Source organism: Euleptes europaea, chromosome 11 (assembly GCF_029931775.1).
Source record: "Euleptes europaea isolate rEulEur1 chromosome 11, rEulEur1.hap1, whole genome shotgun sequence".
NCBI classification, from domain to species: Eukaryota; Metazoa; Chordata; class Lepidosauria; order Squamata; family Sphaerodactylidae; genus Euleptes; species Euleptes europaea.
Genome location: NC_079322.1, coordinates 60,001,486 through 60,018,561, shown reverse-complemented (window position 1 = coordinate 60,018,561; position 17,076 = coordinate 60,001,486). Strand labels below are relative to the sequence as shown.

The following is a 17,076-nucleotide window of genomic DNA, read 5'->3' as shown; positions in this document are numbered from 1 at the left end:
AGCTTGCAGGGCTGGACCCTGGTCTCTGGCCGCTGCCACGGCAGCGCTAGGCCCAGACACCGCTGGAGCCTGCCACTGGTGTCCGGATGCCTGCAAAGGCCATGGCAGCGACCCGGGAGGCGTTTCCGTGGCGTAACGGCATCCTAGGAGGCATTCCCAGGGCGTTACAGCACCAGCTGGGGGCAGGGCTGCCGTTAGGCGACCTCCTGAGCTGTTTCGGCTCGGGAATGCCCCCTTTTATTTTGGCCGAGACACGCCACCATCTCCATAGGGTTGCACGGATTTTTGGCGATGGGCGGAGGAAGCACCACTGTGTTGCTTCCTAAGCCCAGCGCAGGCATTCCGGTCAGGAATGCGCTGTTAGAAAACACAAGATACAGAAATCCATAAGATGGTTATAAGTACCTTCAGTGAATAAGATCTGATTTAGTTAAAAGCATTTTAACTCAAAATATCTAGAATATAAGTAAGTTAGTAGATATAAAGGTAAAGGTAGTCCCCTGTGCAAGCACCAGGTCATTCCTGACCCATGGGGTGATGTCACATCCCAACGTTTTCTAGGCAGACTTTGTTTACGAGGTGGTTTGCCAGTCATCTTCCCTTTACTCCCAGCAAGCTGGGTCCTCATTTTACCGACCTCAGAAGGATGGAAGGCTGAGTCAACCTTGAGCTGGCTACCTGAAACCAACTTCTGTTGGGATCAAACTCAGGTCATGAGCAGAGCTTGGACTGCAGTACTGCAGCTTACCACTCTGCGCCACGGAGGTCTTTTGTGCCACAGGGCTCTTTAGATATACTTTACCCAATTATGTCATCTGTGAAACTCTCCAGTCCATAAGGACTAGAGAGACCTGAGAGTCCCCAGTCCATGCTAAGACTGGGTAGAGCTCTAAGACCCTCCATTTGTTGGAGAAATCTCTGAGAATCTGTAGTATATGCCAAGACTAGAGAAATCTCTGAGAATCCTCAGTCCATGCAAAGACTGATTCTATGTTGGAGAAACCTCTGATCTATGCGAAGATCAGAGAGATCTGGGTGTGAACTTCATGCAAGAACTAGAGAGCTCTATGAACCTCCAATCCATAAGGACTGAATAGCTCTGAGAGTCTCCAGGCCATGCAATGGCTGCTGGAGAGAACCCTGAGACCCCCTAGCCCAAGGGCTAGGGAGATCTAACTTCCCTGCCTTTCTGTCCCTCTTTTTATATGTTTCCAATATTAATTAAATAATATAGTTTGGACTCTGAGATGGCCTCAACTTCAAGTCCACTTCAGCGTCTCTATACCTCTGCACTCCTTGTATGTTCTCCATATAAGAACTTCCTTCTCCGGCATTGCTGTCCATTCATTGTTATACCATAGATGATCCTTTAGCTGATAAAAGAAAATGCTTTGAGGCCAGGTAGTAACTAAGCAGGAAAAGACTTGGCACATTTTAAGGTCTTCACAGTGTAAGTTAGAAAGACAGCAGAAAATGCTTCTCTGAGGCTAAAAGGAGACGCAGACCATATTCTTGAATGGAATAAAAGGGTACTTTTGCTCCTTTGCCTAGCCTTGACTAGCAGAGAGGAGACAAGCCTCTAAATGGCTTACAAAGAATTTCAATAGGAGCTCAATAGGGAAATTCTACAAATATATACAGTTCTATATGCTTCTATATGCTTTATAAGTGAAAGGTTGCAACACATTGAGCTCCTAAACTCCTAATTCATCACATTACAGCTTTAGAGACACTGGCAGCTGAGTAGTTTTAATACACAGCTAGGTCTTGCTAACCCTGCTGACTAGGCTCCACCTACCGGTATTCTCTTCCCTTTCCTGTTGCTCAAACCAAATCAAATAATAAATAAAAGATAAAATAAAACCTTGAGCTAGGGGAGTTTCCAAAACACCTTTTACTATAAGATAGGTTCAGCGTGGAAAATGCTGCCTGTTGCTTCAAGGTCATAACAGCCAAGATAATTATAATTAAAGAGAAAAATTAACGAGTGACTGCCAACTGCTTATATTCTACTTGTATCTTTGAAGCCTTGTGGGACATCAATAACCCATGCTGAAATTACAGCCAATGTTCGTCTGAAAGGGACCTGTACACTTCAACATGACATATAAAAAGTGAGCCATTCCTTGAGCTGGGGTGGGGGTGAGGGGAATCTCATACCATATAATTAACACAAACTTTTATCATCTTTAAAGTGTACTGTATTAACATACTAAAATTAAACATTGTGTGACTTGTAGGTTTCATCGGCAATATTTCAGTATATACTCCATTATATAATATATACATGATGAGCCTGTTGGCACCAGATTCTTGGAGGACCTCTTCTGTTTTTTATTTCATTGTTTAGGTCTGCAGGTCAGGTGTTTGAGTGCATTTTAAAAAAAAAACAGACATGAATAAGGACACACTGTAATGATGTAGCCGGTTGGCAAGCCGGATTTCGAGGTTATTGGATGGCTAAATTACTTCTCCTCGGGATCCAAGTAGGGGCCAGCGCCCAAGTCCAGCCGTCCAGTTATTTGGAGGACCTGCAGGCTTCTCCCCACGCCTCTCTTGGGAGGAAGTACCAGGGCTGCACTTGGGACCCGTTCCCTAGCAGATGGCTTCCGCCAGCCAAAAACACGATGGCCGTTTTCATCACGTTTGGTGGCTACGTGAGAAAGCCAAGAACTTTTGGGACATGATCTATAATGAAGTAAGATTGATATTACAACAAAATATCCCAAAAACACCGGAAATGATGTTGTTAAGCATTATACTGGAAACAATACTGATTCAGAGATCTTTTTTGATGTATGCTACCACAGCTGCAAGATTGGTTTATGCAGCAAAATGGAAATTGTCTGAAATACTGGACAAGGCTGACTGGATAAACAAAATGTTGGAACTAGCAGAAATAGCTAAACTAACTGCATTAGTAAATCAAAAAGAAAATGTGGAATTTATGGGATAATGGGAGGCATGGACACTATACTGTGTTAATGAATTTAACTTGGGAAATATTAAAGGTTATGTTTTGCTCTAATTCAAATGATCCAAGTAGGAAAAATATTACTGTTATAATTTAGATTATAAGAAAGTGTGATTTATAGTTAAACTTATATATGAAATATTATAATGAATTAGAACTTAATTACAAAGGGAACCACGGTTATATAAAATAGATAGAGGAGGGGAGAGGGGAAGTCAATAAGATAGAATTATTTGTAGTGATTAGACAAAGATTATTTATGTTATACAAATATGTTGATTCAATGATGAAACAAAATATGATTTAAGTGGAAAATAATAAAAATAAATAAAAAAACTGATGTGGTAAACGGGGGTTCATGGGGGGAGAGAGAGACCTGAGATCGTTATTTCAAGAAAACAGTTTATTGCAGCTGCTGACTCAGAGGCCCTAATGGGCAGAAATCTCTGAGCCCCGATTGTACTGAGGGAGAGATATTTATCCAAATTCAAGATGTGACAACCCATCAACATTCAGGGTAAAGCTGATAGCACTACAGACATAGAGGCGGCAGTAGAGTAACAGTTTCACCCAGTTCTTGTTATGGTTTACTGTAACCCTCCATGACTCTTGCCCCAATTCCTTAGCACACAGACATACACACACAGAGATATCCTGCCCAGCAACAAGCTATTCCCTTGCTGTCCTAATACATTTCCAGAAAGGAAAAGAGATTATTACCAATGGCTAAATCAGTGGATCTTCCACAGTCAGGGGGAGTCTATCTTGCTGTCTCAAAACAAACAAAAACAAAAACAGGATGGTCGGAGGTGGGAGATGCCGGACGGGCTGGGCGGAGCAGCCCCTTTCCCGCGCCTTCCCACCATGGGGCGAAAACGCACGGTCGCTTTATCCTCCTTTAATCCCTGATTCAGCCCGGATCGAAGGCAAGCGTTTGGCCTAATGCGCGTTCGATCCGGGCTAAAACAGGGATTAAAAAAGGATAAAGCGGCCACGCGTTTTCGCCCCATGACCTCCCCCCACCGCCGGATTTCCAACAAGCTGGTCTCATCAGCATTCGGCAACACGAGCAATACTTCGGGGTTAGCAATTGTGTGTGTTGGGGGGGGGGGGCTTGCACTTGGCTCGCCGGGACGGGGATGCCAAGGGGCCGCGCGGGTGGCTCCGACCGCAATAGAACGGCATCGCCTGGCAGCGGCATTCAAATCAGCACCGCCAACGCGCAGAGAACGCGGCCGGGCAGGTCTTCGGGGGGGGGGGGAGCGCCCTCGACGGCAGCCTCGGAAAGCGGGAGGGAAGCCCCCAAGGCGCCATGAGCGGGTGCGGCAGAGGATACCGGACGGACTGCGTGGAGCGGCCCCTCTCCCGCGCCCTCGGCCGCCTGGGGGGCTTGGTGGGCGCCCACCCCTGGCCCTTCCTCCTGCTGCCCGTGGCCCTCTCGGCCGCGCTGGGCACCGGCTTCGTGCAACTGCCCAGCCGGGAGTCCAACGACATCGAGGGGCAGTTCACGCCCCGCGGGGGTCCGGCCAAGGCGGAGCGGCGCCTGGTGCAGATGCGCTTCCCGACGGACGACGCCCGGCGCTTCTCCGCGCCCAGGCTGACCACCGAGGGGACCTTCGTGGCGTTCGTGGCCGTGGCCCACGAGCCGGACCGCACGCTCCTCACCCGGGCCGCCTTCGGCGAGCTGCTGGCGCTGGACGCCGCCGTGCGAGGCTTCCGCGCGGACGGGCTGGCCTACGCGCAGGTGTGCGCCCGCATCGACGGCACCTGCAGCAGCCCCAACCCGCTGCTGAGCGCCGTCGGCAACGACTCGGCGCGGATCGAAGCGCTGCTGCCCAACCTCACCTTCCCGGTCTGGCAACCCTATGTCCCCCTGGGAGCCTTTTTTGGGAACGTCAGTGTGGATGCGGGGCCGGAGGAAGACCAGAGCCGCCCCCTCCGGGCCGCCAAAGCTCTGCGCCTCCTCTATTACCTGCAGGAAGACGATCCCGCGCGGCGCGAAGCCAGCTTGAAGTGGCTGGAGGCCTTCCTGCAGCGCATCCCCGACCTCCTGGCCTCCTTGAAGCTCACCTCGGTGCGGGTAAGGGCGACCAATGCACAGGCTGGAGGCTGAGGCTGCAGGACACGTTTGGGGGGGAGTAAACCCCACTGAGCAACATGGGACTTATTTGTGAGTAGACTGATTTAGGATGGCTCCCATAAGATGTGCCTCGTGTACAGTTGCCTATCCCACACCCCAGCTGGGGCATCCAGATTTTGTACTGGAGCCCCATGGTGCCTGCCTGGGACCCAGCAAAGGCTGATGAGGGTCTCTTGCGCTGTAGAAAAATCTTCACAAAATCATGGCTTGAAGAGCCCCGTGACGCAGAGTGGTAAGCTGCAGTATGGCAGTCCAAGCTCTGCTCACAACCTGAGTTCAATCCTGGTGGAGGTCGGTTGCAGGTAGCCGACTCAAGGCTGACTCAGCCTTCCATCCTTCCGAGGTCAGTAAAATGAGTGCCCAGCTTGCTGGGGGTAAAGGAAAGATGACTGGGGAAGAAGGCACTGGCAAACCACCCCCGTAAACATAGTCTGCCTAGTAAATGTCGGGATGTGACTTCACCCCATGGGTCAGAAATGACCCAGTGCTTGCACAGGGGACCTTTACCTTTTTAGTAATGGCTTACAGATGTGCCCCACCAAGAGAGGATGTTGATTTGTCACTAGCTTGACTTGTGCCCTGGCCTGGATAGCCCCAGACTAGCCCTATCGCTCCAGACTTTGGAGGCTAAGCAGGGTTAGCCTTGGTCAGTATTTGGATGGGAAACCACCAAGAAATTCCAGTGTCATGACCCGAAAGCAAACCACCACTTCTGAACCTCCCTGGCCTTGAAAAATCTTACTGGGTCGTCATAAAACAGCTGCAACTTGATGGCAAAAAAAGAAGTTTGACTTGAAGATTAATCTTTGTTTTTATATACTTATAAATGCTGCTGTAGCATTTTGCCATTCATCAATACATTCTGTGGAGTTAAATGCCGTTTGTGAGACATCCTCATCCTTTCTCCTTTGGACAGGTGTGTTATAATAATAATCAGATAAGGCAAAACACACCTACTACCAAACTCTGTTGGATTGGTGCTTCAATCCAGAGAACTTTGTATGCGGCATTAGGCTGACTGCGCATAACCCAGAAAAGAGGGTCGCTCCAGTCACCAAGACCCAAAAAAAAAGAGCAAACAAAGTTGTAGGCACAGTGAGAAAGTAATTTATTAATAATAATATAGAGACCTCTACACATTTCGAATGGGGAAAGCCTTGGAGATCAGTATGCTTTCCAATACCCTGACGAAACAACTTGTGAAACGCATAGAGGTTTCTATATTATTAGTACATTTGCTTTTGTGTGTGTGTGTGTGTGTTGAGCGTACACGGTTATATTCAAGAGTCGCCGTGTGATGTCTGTGAAACAGATGGGAACTGTTGAGATGGGAGTGAGCACCCATGCTTATGAAATCTGAGAAAACGCTGTTCTGTTTGCTTGTTTTAATTGTACTGAATACTGTAGGAACTTGCTTGGGCAGATTCTGCAGTCCTAGAACATATTCTTGAGGTGACCCTGGTATTGAACTGACTTGAACAGTCTTTTGTTGCTTGAGGGACTGGGTAAAAGTTGGATCAAGATTATTTTAAATAGATTCACACATGATTTTTACATTGAAACAAAATAAAAAACACTATCATATTGTAGATCATAGTTAAATTGTGGAACTCCCTGCCCCAGGATGTGGCGATGGCTGCCAACTTGGAAGGCTTTAAGAGGGGAGTGGACATGTTCATGGAGGAGAGGGGTATTCATGGCTACTAGTTAAAATGGATATTAGTCATGGTGCATACCTATTATCTCCAGGATCAGAGGAGCATGCCGAATATAGTAGGTGCTGTGGAACACAAGGCAGGACGGTGCTGCTGCAGTCGTCTTGTTTGTGGGCTTCCTAGAGGCACCTGTTCACTGTGTGAACAGACTGCTGGACTTGATGGGCCTTGGTCTGATCCAGCATGGCCTTTCTTATGTTCTTATGTTCTTATCATTCCTTTGCCTATGGCAGCACCACAAAAATCATGCATTCATCACTTCATGGCACGATGATGGCGCCAAAATGTAGTTCTAGAGATGGATCCTCATGATTTTTGAATTGGGTCACCTCAAATTCACCATCAAATCACATATCATGTCCACAGCCACACATTGCACCACAAAAATCACGGATCCACTGCTTTGTAGTGCCACCACAGCACACAAAAACATGGTTCTGAAGCATGGATCCTCGGGATTTTTGTGTTGGGTCACCCCAAACTCAGCATCAAATCACATATCATGCCCTTAGTCATGGATTACACCAGAAAAATCACAGATCCAAAGCTTCATGGCACCGCCACAGTGCAAAAACGTGGTTCCTAGGCAAAGATCCTCATGGATCCACAGGATTTTTGCATTGGGTCACCCCAGATTCACCACCAAATCACTCATCATAACTGGCCACAGATAGCACCACAAAAATCACATATCCACCGCTTCATGGGGCCCTCATGGAGCAAAACAATGTGGATCCAAGGCACAGATCCTCATGAATTCATATGATTTTAAATAAATAAATATAATTTTTGAAAATAATTAGATGGGGAGGAAAGCTTGACAAGCATGTTGAGGCATCTATTGATGAAGGAAGTTCTCTTAAGCCAGCTGCTTATTGGTTGTATGATTAGGGGGCGTGGGGGAGGGCACTGCCTTGGTGTCGGGCAACATTCACCTGTACCCTAGCTGTTATATGATATGGAGGGGGGTTGTTGGGAGGGTGGGGCTTAGCACCTCTCAGCACAATTCTGTGCAGAAAATAAATAAATAAATATGGTGCCAGGAATTGTTTTTGCCTCTCTCATTTACTTTAGTAACAGGTCCCCATGTGTTAAAAAATTAATTTAAAAAGTGTCTTCCCTGTGATAACTCTTCCTTCATTTTGTACGTAATAGCTCTGAAGACTCGTAGTGCTGTCTCTCCCTTTAGTATCAGGTATACTAAAATTTTTGCTTGTTAAAAGGCTGTGGCATTTATATTTTTAAATGTCATAAATATTCCAAATTCTGTACATTTTTCTTCTAATAGCCCATTCCTGAAGGGGGGGGCAAGCTCCTTTGGAGCCGGTGTGACCCAGCGCCAGCATAGGTGCCACCTTATCACATGATAAGGTGGCACCTATGCTGGTATGGGTGCAAACACGCTGGCGTCCAAGCATCACCAGCCCCCTCTGCCAGCGCAGCCACTCCGGCAGGGCTTTCTCAGAAAGGAAAGCCTGTGCTGGTGTGTGTGGGGAGCTTTCCCAAGGGTGGAGCTGGCTTTAGGTCCCTTTTGTCCCGGGAGCACCCCCTTGAGCGGCGGCAGGGCTGCACCTCCTTTTTTGTGGCACAGCTTTGTTGGTTTCAATGGGATCTTTCCCCCATTTTTATTATTTTTATTTTTAAAATGCTTTTTTTAGGCTCTGCGGCAGCTGGGAACCCTCTGAGGAGGCGGCACGGCTCCACTGCTCCTGGCCGCCGCGGATCTACCCCCTTCAGGATTGGGCTCTAAGTTATAAATGATGTATTTTATGTTGTTAAATAAGTTTAGGCTTTAGGGGAAAAGTGATGTATGGTATAAATTTCTTCTGAAATGTCTTTTGGAAGCCAGCGTGGTGTAGTGGTTAAGAACGATGGCTTGGAGTGGTGGACTCTAATTTGGAAAACAGAGTTTGATTCCCCATTCCTCCACATGAGCGGCAGATGCCAATCTGGTGAACCGGGTTGGTTTCTCCACTTCTCCATGTGGAGCCAACTGGGTGACCTTGGGCTAGTCACAGCTCTCTTAGAGCTCTCTCAGCCCCACCTACCTCACAGCGCATCTGTTGAGGGGAAGGGAAGGTGATTGTAAGCCGGTTTGATTCTTCCTTAAGTGGTAGATAAAGTAGGCATATAAAAACCAACTTTTCTTCTTCTTTTTCTGGGCAGGAGGGGGGGCACTGTTTTGTCATTTATGGAAAACATAGATCTCTAGAATAGAATTCTTTTTCTGGATCCATTTCAGCCTGCTTCTGAGGGCTACACTATATGATGGGAACTCCAGACATTTTGTCTGGTCCTCAAATACAGCTGCCAAATAATGTATCTGGACTTCCAATCATTTCACCTCTGCCATATAATATAGCTTGTCCCAAGGACTGAGTGCTTTTGTAGCTCGATGGTTGAGGGATCAGGGTCAGATGTCAGAAATCTTGAAGATTATTAACATTTCTTAACTTGATTTGGAAAAAAAGTATAAAGGAATTGATATTTGCGAACTTTATGATTACTGGTATTCTCTCTTTGAGAACTTTTGTTAAGAGAAAAAATACTTAACCAGTGATTCTTCTTTTGTCTCTCATGGCAGGTGGCCTATTATACCTCCATCTCCAGACAGGAAGAGTTTGAAAAAAGTAGCAAGGAAGTGGTCCCTCTGTTTTCCATCACATATTTTTTAACAATATTCTTTGCAATTAATTCATGCGCAAGGTAACTTTTTATTTCCTGGGGCTGGGGAGGTTAAATTTTTGAGTAATCGTATGATTTTGTGTTATTTCATTAGTAAACTAAAATTGTAAAAAATCTCACAACTTTATCTCTCTTAAAATCAATGAAACATGCAATAGAAATTGGTTTAAATACTTATTGAAGAGCAAAGAATGAATTTAATTGTATGCACACTGTGGAACAACCATAATATCAAAATCAAAGGCAGATCTTTCATATGGCTGACATGGGCCAAATCTGATATCATTTCATTAACACAGCTGTTAAACTATGATATCACTAAACTTTTTAGAGATTTACACTTAGAATGTGATCTTTCCCTCTCAAGCCAGAATTTCAATATACAACTCAGTAAGCATATTCAGAAAACAATATGTATACTGTACTGTATAATGTTAAATTACTTTAGATGTTAGGTTACATTTAATAAGAATAAGATTATTCCTCACAGTTTTTGGATCCCTAATAGGTTCCTCAAATTGGGGCTATTGGAGTTGGATATATGTTGGCGGTATAAGCAGCCAGGAGTAAATCTGACACACTTATTATGGATGTGCCTGATTATCAGGACACTTTGGTTGGAAGTTAATAGACAAATTAATATTACAGTAGAATATTCACTGGATCTTCATCCACGTACTGCAATATTGGTGTACATTCCTTCTCTCTGGATCTTTACAAGCCCTGGTGATAGCTAAATGAGTATTCCAGTCCAAGAAAGAGTTGCCTTTAATGGACAAGAAACAAGTAGGACATGTCACAACATTTGGTGTGGATTTATTTGGATATTTAATGCGTAGGTTATTAAATAGGGCGGTTTTTATTTCGGATGGTCCAAACTCAAAAAAGGCTGGAAACCGGGGAGCCGAATTCAGCGAGTTCGGGGTGTTCGGATAAATTCGGCAAATTCTGGGTTCGGCACAGCAGCATAACTGTCAGTTAGTAAGCAGCATTCCCGCGGCCAGTCAGCCAAGCAGTGTCTTCTTCTGGCCAATCAGTCGCGATTGAGCACTTGAGCCCAGCTGCTGCGTGGCCCGGGGAGAGAAAGAGAGTATCTGTTTGTGTGTGAGAGAGAAATCCCCGTGGGGGGGGGTGCATGTGCACATTCGCTCCTTTCCGTGGCTGCAGGGGGTGCATTTTTGGGGGCGCACCCCCCAAACTTTCAGCGTAGCTTCAGATGAGGCTTCTTGCTAGAACCCCCAAGTTTTGTAAAGATGGGATCAGGGGGTCCAGAGATATGGGTCCCCCCTTTTCCCTATTGGGATGAATGGGATCAGCTGATCCTATGCATCTAGAGAGTGGCAAATCCAAGGCAAAACCTCCCGTGCTTAAATGGAATCGTATTGGATTACCCAGTCCCTCCTGATGGAACAGAAGACATCCACAGTAAGACCCCTTTTGGGGCTTTAATCTATAATTTTTTCCTGTGTGTATGTGGGGGGTGGGGAAGCAGAGTCTGGGGGGGCAGTTTCTGTTGGGGGGGAAGCCAAAGGAGGCTTTCGCCCATTCTGCCGAGGGGTGTGTGACCGCTCACCTCTGTGGGAGTGTGTGTACTGCTTTTAAAGTTAAGTTTAAAGTTGAGTCTGTGCGGCGGCTAGCGAGTCTCTCTCTGCTCGGCACCCTTGGTGTCGAGCCTCCTCCTTGGTGTTTTTCACTGTTTTTGCCTCTAGCCTGGGGTTGAGTGCAACAGGGCGGCTTGCGTGAGATTTCCTGCGTCTTGGATTTTTTTCCCCGTTTGGGGGGTGCACCACGGCACCATATTGGTTGGAGAGGTGGGGGGTGGTGCTGGTGAGACTTGCTTGAGTTTGGTGGGGTCGTTTGCATAAGGGGGAGTGACCCTCCACCATGAGAAGAAGGAGCAGGGCAGAAAATACAAACTCTGGGGGGTTTTTTTGCACGGTCTGTTTTGCTGCTCACTCAAAAATGTTTTTGCAAAATCTGACTTTCACAATACATTTTCACTGTCCAAGTCACCTGCTCCTTTTTTCCTTTTTGCTATAGCTAGCCTAGTGTGCCTCTGTTCCTTTCCATGGTCGCTCGCGTGTTGCTTTGCATTGCAATGGTTAGCACGGGAGGTTTTGCCTTGGATTTGCCTCTCTCTAGATGCATAGGATCGGCTGATCCCATTCATCCCAATAGGGAAAAGGGGGGAACCCATATCTCTGGACCCCCTGATCCCATCTTTACAAAACTTGGGGGTTCTTGCAAGAAGCCTCATCTGAAGCTACGCTGAAAGTTTGAGACCTTTACCCCCAAAAATGCCCCCCCCGGAGCCACGGAAAAGCACCAATGTGCTTTAAGTGGCTTTATTCCTGTCACTGTGGGCAATTTTTTGGGGGGGCAACCTCTTCCAGGCCCCATATCTCGGGACCCCCTGACCCAATCTTTACAAAACTTGGGGGTTCTTGCAAGAAGCGTCCCCTCAAGCTACCCTGAAAGTTTGAGACCCCTACCCCCAAAAATGCCCCCCCCCCCGGAGCCGCAGAAAGGCGTGAGTGCATTTTTAATGACTTTATTCGACTGAATTTCCCCACGAACTCGAACTAGGCGCCGAATTTCATGGATCTGAATCGGGGGAGTTCGGACTTCAGCATATCCCGAATTGAGACGGGCCAAATTCTGCCGAATCTGAACTATACCAATTTTTTTTCAATTATTAAATGGGATTAGCTGGTGGCTTCAAGGCCAAGCAAAAATGTTTGGGGGACTATCCCAACTATGGCCTGAGAGAGTCCTGTTTCTGTCTGCTTCCTACTGTGCCAGGGAGTGGGGGCTTATTTAAATAGACCTGGTCTGAACAGTCTGGTAAGGTCCTAACTAAAGTGGCAGGTTTGGTGCTGGTTTGGTGCTGGTTTGGTGCTCGTCTGGTGGGACGGCACTCCCTGGACTGGCCAACACTGCAGCCAAGCAGCGAGACACAAGCAGCCCGTGGAGCTTCCAATGGCCTTACTTTACTCAAATGTGAGACTCCATCAGTAAGATTAATGAAACTTCCATGTCTTGTGGTGGTGGAGAGTGCCTTTCAACTTCAACAGCCTTACTCTAGCTTTGTTCAAAAAGACTTTCTAATCTTCTAATGCAGACTAGACTGTGTACGAACAAAAGTGTGGGCTGCAGCGTTTGGTGTGTTGTCGTCAGGCTTGGCTGTGCTCAGCAGCTTTGGACTGTTGCTCTTCTGTGGGGTCCCGTTTGTCATTACAGTCGCAAATGCACCATTTCTTATACTTGGTAAGTAAAAAACCCTGTTTCCGGTACTGTACGCATCACTATGGCTTTGGATGGTTATGTCTGATCAGACATTAGAGAACATTAATCTACCTTCTTAACCCTATAACCATATTTGAGTTTTGCGTTGCTACATAGCTTCTTAATGTTTCTTCTCCTCCAAACATGAATATGGATCATAAATCAGACTTTGACTTCTATTTCTTCATCTCCTTCTATTTATCAGGAGTCTTCTGACGAGTCTTCTACGTTTACCTGCCCAGCCCCTGAGTGCCTCCTTTTCCCCACACTGAGGATCCCAATAAGGGATTTTGTGGGAGGCCTGTTAAGGACATGTCCAGCTTGGATACTGCCATCTTAGTTCACTCCCAGCAGGTGGGCTGGGCATTAAAACACATTGGCCAGCAAGCGGGTTGGCCGATGTCCACGGATCATGCCTTTAAGCCATGCCAATGCCTTGTTACTGTAACAAATAAAGTTGTGGACATTTCCATCCAGCTACTGCCTTCTGCGTCTTCAGTTGCATGCTCGTGCTTTCCTAATGGGAGGGAGTAGAGTTGGCCATGCATAGCAAAGTAGGGTACAGTTAGTTAGGCAGCCGACTCCCGGCACTCACCAAAATTGGCAGTAGGTCGGCAATATAAGATTACAGGGCACGTTCTTCTCACATAAATTTATCTTCTCATACAGTATGTGGAAACTGATAAGATCCTTTTTCTTTCTTCAGGGGTTGGTGTTGATGACATGTTCATCATGGTGTCCTGCTGGCAAAAGACTAAGGTCAAGGACACAGTCCAGGATCGGATGGCCGACACCTATGCAGAGGCGGCTGTGTCTGTTACCATCACAACTCTTACTGACGTTTTAGCTTTCTACATTGGCACTGCGACAGCCTTCCCATCCATTCAGTCTTTTTGCATCTACACAGGAACATCCTTCATGTTCTGCTACATATACAATTTGACCTTCTTTGGGGCAATCCTTGCTCTAAATGGTAGAAGAGAAGAAAGCAACAGACATTGGCTCACATTCATGAAAGTGCCAGCTGAAACTGACGAGTCTCGTGGTTCTGCTTACAACATGTGCTGTGTGGGAGGATCTTATGATGAATCCACTGGGGCAGAGTTTGAGCATCCTATGAATGAATTCTTTAGAAAGTATTTTGGTCCTTTTCTTATGCACCCCTGGACCAAGGTGTCTGTGGTAGTCTTGTATATTGGGTACTTAGGTAGAAGTATTTATGGGTGCACTCAGGTTGAGGAAGGTATAGATCTTCGGAATCTAGTGACTGATAATTCTTATGTTGTTCAGTATTATAACTGGCAAGATGAGTATTTTACAGAGTATGGTCCAAGGATGATGGTCGTTGTTGCTGAAAGCATACCATATTGGAATTCAGGTGTTTATGCAGATCTTGAGAACTGCATGGCGTCAATAGAAAATTCAACTTATGTTAATAAGTATTTATCAGAGTCATGGTTGAGAATGTATGTATCAATTGCTAACGGAATGTCTCTAAATATAGATGATCGTAGTTCTTTCATTGGTAATTTATCTATCCTGTTCGAAATGAATCCAGAATCTCAGTGGAACATTAATTTTACTGACCTGGAAATATCAGCTTCCCGTTTTTTCATACAGACAATCAACGCCACTACAGCAATTAATAAGAGGAATATTTTAGACGAACTGAGAGGCTTTGCAGCAGGCTGTAAGATACCACTAATAGTTTATCATCCTGCTTTTATATACTTTGATCAGTTCCTTGTGATAGGTCGGAATACCATTCAAAACATTCTGATTGCTGCTGGAGCCATGTTAATAATTTCCTTGCTGCTCATTCCCAATCCTTTGTGCTCGCTGTGGGTAACTTTTGCCGTTGCCTCTGTTATTGTTGGTGTGACTGGCTTCATGGCCTTTTGGAATGTCCATCTTGACTCCATATCCATGATCAACCTCATTATCTGCATAGGGTTTTCGGTGGACTTCTCTGCTCATATTTCTTATGCGTTTGTTTCCAGTGAGAAACCCAGCATGAATGAGAAGGCAGTGGATGCTCTGTACCACCTTGGGTATCCCATTGTCCAGGGAGCCATTTCCACCATTGTGGGAGTGTTGGTGCTCTCTATGGCACCCACTTACATTTTCAGAACATTTTTTAAGATAATGTTCTTGGTTATTTTTTTTGGAGCTCTTCACGGTCTTATTTTTATTCCTGTGTTTCTAACCTTCTTTGACTTTTGTGGAAGATTTTAAAGATAGCAGCAAATGGATGGGCAGCACTATAAAAATTCTGCTAGTATTGCAGGACATATGAAATTGCCTACTATACACAAATCTGTTTAAAGAAAGTCAAGATAGGTTTAAAAGGCATTGTGCATTACATCGCAAGATACATTAGAAAGCGGATGTTTTTGCATTTGGTGGCAGCGATTATCAAAACTGAGTTCTTAACACTCCCCTCTCTTCTCTGTTTCAGTATCCTGCTTGGCCATGCCAAGACACAGTTGTATGGCTGCACTTCCATGTGGTAGCCCAGTGCGGCCCAAGCCTCTCAAAGCACCTAACGCTGCACAGAAGGAGGCAGTTAAGACATGTCCAAGACCCTTCTTTTGCACACGGGAGAAGCCCCAAGACTCTGAGTCAGCCTGCTCACCCTGAGATATAGCCCTGCCTTCTGATTGGACCTTGAACCCTCCACCCCAGAGGTGATGATGGTCAAGGGGAGTGCACCTTCCCTGGCTACAGCCAATCGTTTTTACAAGGGGAGGAGGAATATTGGAATGTTAGGAGAAAAAGAATCATTGAAGGGCTGACTGTGGGGGAAAGAGAAGGAGAGAAATTCGGAGGTATCCTGGTTAGGTGAGGAATCCAGTAGAGACTTTAGGTTTTAGAGTTTTGGTGCTGTTCCTCTCAAAAACAGTTAAAAGTCAGTAGTCTATTTCTTTGGTGTTTACAAGTCTGATCTATCAAAGATATTGAATTGTAAAGAACCAGTCACTCATAGCAGTTAAATAAACCTGTGTGTGTGTGTGTGTCCTGTTTCCAGTGTGTTACATTTAGTATTATAACCTGACTGGAGACCTTATAATCCAGGGGTCCCCAACATTGGCCCTGGCAATGCCATGGTACCCACCAGCTCCTTTCTTGGTGCCCACTAAGTGTTTATAGAAAGTGGGAAGGGCCAGGTGTCACTTTCCCCCAGCAGGGCTTCTGATAAAAAAATAAATAAAAGGGAACAAGGGTTGTCTGCCCCAATAAGGGCATATGGAGATACTCCTAGATTTATCCCTTACTATCGTGTTCAGGACTCAGGATATGCATATTATGCATTTCTCCCAGTACCAATAAAACAATTCCCTTGAACAACTGAACTGGATAACATCTGCTAATGATTTGGGAAGCCTTTCCTCCCCCACCCTCGGAAAAAAACAAATGTTTTAATTGAGTTTCACAGCACATAGATTTACAGATGGGTAGCATCATTGTTTGTAAACTGGAATGTGATAATGTTGAGAAAGTACCCTACAGGTATTCTGCTCAGAGGTTGGCTAATAACATTCTTTCCCCCTACGGCATCAATGGCTTCAATTGTTAATACTACTCTGAATAAAGCAGTCCCATTGCTACTTTCCATAACTGAAGAGATATAGTTCCCCTACACCCACTGGCTGAGATAATACAGGGTGGTAGCACTGTTCGTAACTGCCTGCAGTCTATTCCGGTGTAATACATTGACAAAATAAATAAATGTGTAGTGCACAATTTTTAATTTCAATATGTTTATGTGAAACACAGATTGATGGAATCCAACACTGCTCCTATATATTTAATTTCAGTTTCTTCTAGTTGATCAGAAGACCCAGTTCTTGTGTGTTAAGCGTATCTGAAGTTACAAGCTAACTCTCTAGACAAGGGAATATGGTGTTTTAGGTATGCTGTAACAGGAGTAATGCATATGGGTATCTGAAGTGAGCATTGTAGGTGTTGATTGAAGTTTCATTATTACATAAGATAATGTAAAAATGTTTAATCTAAAATGCTTCCATTATAATAAACAAAAAGCATTTTTGCAACACTGAAAATACTTTCTGTAAACAACCAAAATTACAAACACTAAGTCCACCACACTTACCAGTTTCAGCATCAAAGGTTATGTCAACAGATGTAAATAAACACAGTTTTCCATTAAAATCCCTCGTGAAAAAACAATTTTATAAAGAAATAATTGTATTAACATCATCTACTTTTATATGCAAATAACACAAAAAGAAGAAAAAAATAGTACAATGAACAAA

At 45.2% G+C, this 17,076-nt stretch overlaps 1 protein-coding gene across 1 annotated transcript; it reads left to right on the top strand.

Moving 5' to 3' along the window:
* The first annotated feature begins 4,286 nt into the window (after positions 1–4,286).
* On the top strand, positions 4,287–15,034 carry LOC130484215 (patched domain-containing protein 3-like). The gene is made up of 4 exons (XM_056857116.1): positions 4,287–5,054; positions 9,414–9,535; positions 12,636–12,781; positions 13,506–15,034. Exons 1-4 carry the CDS (start codon positions 4,287–4,289, stop codon positions 15,032–15,034), a joined length of 2,565 nt encoding a protein of 854 aa, XP_056713094.1.
* The last annotated feature ends 2,042 nt before the right edge of the window (positions 15,035–17,076 follow it).

Coding starts and splice junctions, on each gene's coding strand:
- LOC130484215 (XM_056857116.1), top strand. CDS start 4,287: ATGAGCGGGTGCGGCAGAGGATACCGGACGGACTGCGTGGAGCGGCCC. Junction 5,055..9,413: donor TGAAGCTCACCTCGGTGCGG/GTAAGGGCGACC, acceptor CTCTCATGGCAG/GTGGCCTATTATACCTCCAT. Junction 12,782..13,505: donor TGCACCATTTCTTATACTTG/GTAAGTAAAAAA, acceptor TTCTTTCTTCAG/GGGTTGGTGTTGATGACATG.